The 5,033-nt window shown below is 38.6% G+C and overlaps 1 protein-coding gene across 1 annotated transcript; it reads right to left on the bottom strand.

Moving 5' to 3' along the window:
• Positions 1–281: 281 nt before the first annotated feature.
• On the bottom strand, positions 282–2,644 carry LOC129947441 (nuclear pore complex protein Nup88). Its single transcript, XM_056057997.1, has one exon. It carries the CDS (start codon positions 2,547–2,549, stop codon positions 342–344), a length of 2,208 nt encoding a protein of 735 aa, XP_055913972.1. The 5' UTR covers positions 2,550–2,644; the 3' UTR covers positions 282–341.
• Between the last annotated feature and the right edge of the window lie 2,389 nt (positions 2,645–5,033).

Genomic DNA, 5,033 nt, shown 5'->3' with positions numbered 1-5,033 from the left:
AAATTTTGTTAGCCTTTTTTAAAACACATTTCATAGACAAAATTTGACGTGAAACAAAATAAAACTAATGAAAATTAATTGAAGCCTCATTTTATATTTCCTGAGTCATCTTTGTTTTTAAAACTTTTCGTATAGTTTTTGATTCGTTTATTGAAAACTTTGTTAAACAAGACGTACATTTTTTTGAAGCTGTTATACTCGCACAAAGTTACGTTTAACCTTCTTCCAATAGCAAATTATCTAAAGTACATACTAACTTATAACTTAAAAACAGTTTTAAATTTAAAGAAACGAATAAAGAAAACATTTTATTTAATCTATGAAGACTCTAAGAAAGTTCCTTACAAATTAAGCAAGTTATTGATCCGCTTGACTTCTTTTATCTGTCCATCAATTTCTCCCATCATCTGCATGAGGATTTCCTTAATAGTTGTTTCTTGTTTCTCCGGTAGATCAAATGATTTATTCTTGGAAGTTTCAAGATACTTTTGAGTGTGATAGTATTGTCTGTTGATGTTTTCTTTAGCCTTTTGTGGGACATTCGCAAGGCTTTGGGTTATTTTGTTTATTTTTTCAACCTCTTCGACGAGTTCCTTGTCGGCCTGGGCATTACTCGGAAGATATGTGTTGGCTTGTTTGATGTAGTTTTGGCATTTTTTCGATAGCAAGTCTTGTGTCTCACTGATTTCCTCAAACCGCTCAGCCAGCCTATGGGCATTTTCTCGAATCGAGTCCCTTTGTCTCTCCAAATATTCGATTTCTTTTCTCTGCTGTTCTTTGCGCAGTCTAATGGTGTTGCATTTCTGTAAGAATTCAGCACGCACAATCTCATGCTTCTTCATGTACTGCGTCCGGAGGACTTCGATCGTTTGAGCAAGAAGTTCGTAGGACTCTTGGGGTTTTGGTTGAGTTGTTTTGTCAAGAGACATAATTGGTTGTGTGACCGAACGTTTGAGAATATTTTGGATGTGTTCGACAAATGATTGACCCGAAGTATTGTCCGTGGTAGTTATTCGTGTGTCTTTGTTGTTGTTGGACTCGACTGTTGGGTTCAGCAGCAATTTAGTATCAATGGCCAGGTTTAAGCTTATAACCTGCCCACTGGACAAAAGTAGGACGATTCCTGACGGCATTTGCAAAATAACAAATCCCAGAACTGCATTGACCTTAGTTCCGGTGCTGATTTTGGTGCAAACAAGATATTCGGCCCGTGAGCGATTGGAGAGTGGAGGAGTGTCCGAGATTACATCTGCGTCTAAATACAACTCCAGTTCAGCGATGAAATTGATAGTTACAACATGTAAGCCAGTGTTGTGATAGGCAAAGTAACGCATCTCATTGATGGGGTCTCTCTTTAGATGGATGGGACATGAGTATGGAGCAGTTGGGTCGTTTTTGGCATCTTTCATTCCAAGTTCAAGTTCAATGGTTTCTAGAACCTCCAAAGACCATTCAGAAGGATGGATTGTGAGGCCAGAGTCCACTTCATTGAAGGAGAGTTCTTGATCGTCTGCTTGCATGAGCAAGGCATGATGCAGTTTTCCGGTGGACTCTGCTATAACAACAGTGGGTGGAAGGGATTGAATAAGAAGAATGGAACACGAATCAAGCCCATAGTTGTCATTAGTTTGGGGTCGTATAGTTATGGGTCCCTGGAGTCGTGGTTTTTCGCTATCAATCCCAGCACACAAAACGTAAATATTGCCGTTCTCTCTCAAAACCACAATTGGCCATTCGACTTTTTCATTTGTTGGTTTTGCGGTCGAATCGCCTCCTAAAAGTGAATCCTTGGTTGCAACACTATTTCTCCTATTGCTGACATCTGCGTCTCCATACTTAGAAATGCTTAGGTTGCCAAACGTTGTATCGGAATACGAAGTCACAGCTTGACCAATATCAAAATCAACACTCGATTCGCCTAGAAAATGGGGGGAAGGCAGTTTGGTCGACGATGGGTTGGTGGTGGAATTGCCATTGTGCGTCGTTTGTACCATCAAAGATGGCCCCACTTGCCACACATGTCGTAGGTTAAAGTTATCATAGACTCGAATAGTGTTATCGCTGAGCAATACAAGGAGATGCGAGTCGGTGGGCGATGCAGGATGCCAGCGAACTTGACGAATTTCTATGTGAGGATTATTGCTGAAGAAATGATCATCCAAGTTGTTCGATCTGCAGGTGATGATTTCCTTGCCATCCATGAATTGACCATTTGCTCCCCATCGTCGAGGAAGTTCCAGCAGTTTGAGTCCATGTGGTCCGGCTAAGGCAATAAGCGATCCTTCGATAGAAGCCACCAGACGCTCAACTTTGAAGGTATGAGGTGTTGAGGGGACTAGGGTTTGATGTTTAACCTCAGAGAATCCTTTAAGATGTGCCAACCGCCAATTTATAACCAAAATACTCGATTCTACACTGTCCCAAGCATAGAGCAGGTCATCTTTGCATTCTAACAAGTTTTGGGTAATACCCGCATCGTTCGGCAAATTGGAGCGGATTTTCTCAAACATTTGAGACTTATTTAAATTAATTATGTCTGTGGTAAACATTTTGTGTACACAAAATAAAGTAAAAAATAGAAATTGCAATGAAAAATCAACAAAAATTTGACTGGCAAACTGCGAGCTAAAATCAAACGGCCGGCGTTCATCAAATGAACACGGATGTCAAACGGGTGAATTTTGAAATGAATTTGTTGACATTTAATGTTAGGTTCGTTCGTTGTAATATATTTTTGTTCAATGACCGTGCTGTTACGTGTGTGGTCCACATTTTTTGTTCTGAAAGTGCTTGGATACACGAGCGCAAAAAAAAATTAATTCACGAAAGGAAACAGATGGTTTTTAGAAAGAGAGAAAGGGATAGAAAAAAAGGCCAAGTTTCGTCTTTGTCCTCATTTTCAGATACATATGAGTTTTGCGTTAAAAATAATGTTTCTTTCTCAAAACGATCTCCTTTTGACAGACATTTTCATTTCTATTTGCCGACGAAGTAATATGTATACAACAAATTTGCTTTTGTTTTGCTCGTGCTGTTTTCATTTCCTTTTTGTTTTTTAATTCAGTAGAAAAACAACTACTTTAAACGCTTAAATTTATAGAAGTGCTACAAGACTATCCAAATTTATTTCAAATTTGGCACGCTGACTGTAAAAACCGGGTTAAAAAGTCGCAAAGTTTAAACGAAATCCTGGAGAAAGCAAAATGTTGTCGACCGGAGACGTCGGTGAAAGATGTCATTCTTAAGCTTAACAATATCCGTTCAAAAAGAAGTGGTGCGGGTGCGAATGAGGTGTATGTGTCTATATTCTGGGATGACACCGGTGATGAGGTTGTTGGAGAGTCAAATATTTCATTTTTGTCGGTAAGTAAAATTAGGATTGAAAATTAAATAAATATTTTATGTTAATACATATACATACATGAACATTTATGTTTGTAGGAGCATTTTGATCCCACATCATCGGAAATCATTGCTGAGCCAGAGGTTCATAGCTTACCAAAGACATCGAGATCCTTACATACAACAGTTCCGGTAGGTTAAGATTAAATGTATTTATTTCCCGAATGTAGTACCCGTAGCATGATAGTTAGTGCGTTGGACTGTCATGCAAGAGGTCTTGGGTTCAATCCCTGCCTGTGCCACCATAATTTAAAAAAATAATTTTCGCGGGTACTGCCTCTTGCGAGGAATTGACAAATCCTTCAAGAGTAATTCTTGTCATGAAAAAGTGCTTTCTCAAACTAGCCGTTCGGATTCGGCCCTAAATTGTAGGTCCCTTCCATTCCTGAGAACAGTACTCGCACACAGGAATGGTTGAGAGTTGTAAGTCACTAGGCCCTGGTTCACAACGGACTGTTGCGCCACCCCATTTGATTTGATTGATTTCCCGAATGAGTGTTTAAACTATTATTAAGACAAAATAATATAGGGTGATGTCTTGTGAGGTCAGCGCCTTCTCTAAATAAATAGTAAAAGCCGACTTCTTGAGTATGAATATATAAGTGGCGGACGTCTAAGTAGTCCCAAAGGTAGTGTGTATGATACCGACGGAAGCGGCATAATGAAAATTGGTCGGTCGCCACGATCCTGAAGCTTAATTCCGATAATGACAGTACAGATAGTAGTGATACCGTAAAAGGATCATCAATGTAAGATCCACATCATATAGGTGGAAATAAATTTGCCACTCGTACAGATTTTCATTTGCAGATCAATACGCGATGTATGTAAGAGGATTGGTGTGTCCAGGAATGACAGAGCGTTGTTGTTTAGATTTCAAAGATACCAAGAAAAGTGACATCGAAACAGTACTTAAAGTGGATACAGTCTGTCACGCACATATTCGTATGCGGCGAGTCACAATTTTAAATGGTTTCATAAAATTTTTAAAAACAAAATGTGGTGTTGAAACTAGCTTGAAACTGGATGATTGAGTTGAAATGAGGCTGATTCTCCTCGGGAGTAGAAATTTGTGAAAAAAATCTTAGATGGAGGATAGTTGGTTTTACAGAAAATGCATTATGGTGTATTAATTTGCATTTTTCGGCAAATATACGAGTAGTTTTGTTTTAATAGATATGTGTAGTGACATTAACAAAATCAAAAAACTGTCTGCGAATAATTCGCTATAATTTCGGGTAGTTTTGGGAGAGTTATAATACATGGATACATCTATAATCATACTATATTCCAATTAACTATAAAAATGCTTTAGTATTTTTTCAATAGAAACGGAAAGGTAGTGTATCAAACCTGGAACTCATAGCGGTACATGCGCTTTCAGTGGCTGATGAAATGGCTAATGCAATAACAAACCAACCATCCTCAGTTCTTCGGCATTTCTTAGGCAATTTAGAAGAGGAAATGACAGTGGTAAAGGATGAAGATCTGATGCGGGAGATGAAGTGGAATATATATGACTTCGTTAAACAATTCCAAGTCAAACAACGAAATGTCGGCGTATCACCGTCAAGGTCTTCAACTCCATCCATTCAGTTGCTGTCTGAAGTCACCGATTATAAAAATTCCAA

Source organism: Eupeodes corollae, chromosome 2, assembly GCF_945859685.1.
Source record: "Eupeodes corollae chromosome 2, idEupCoro1.1, whole genome shotgun sequence".
Classification (NCBI taxonomy): Eukaryota; Metazoa; Arthropoda; class Insecta; order Diptera; family Syrphidae; genus Eupeodes; species Eupeodes corollae.
This window is presented reverse-complemented; position numbering and strand designations above follow the sequence as displayed.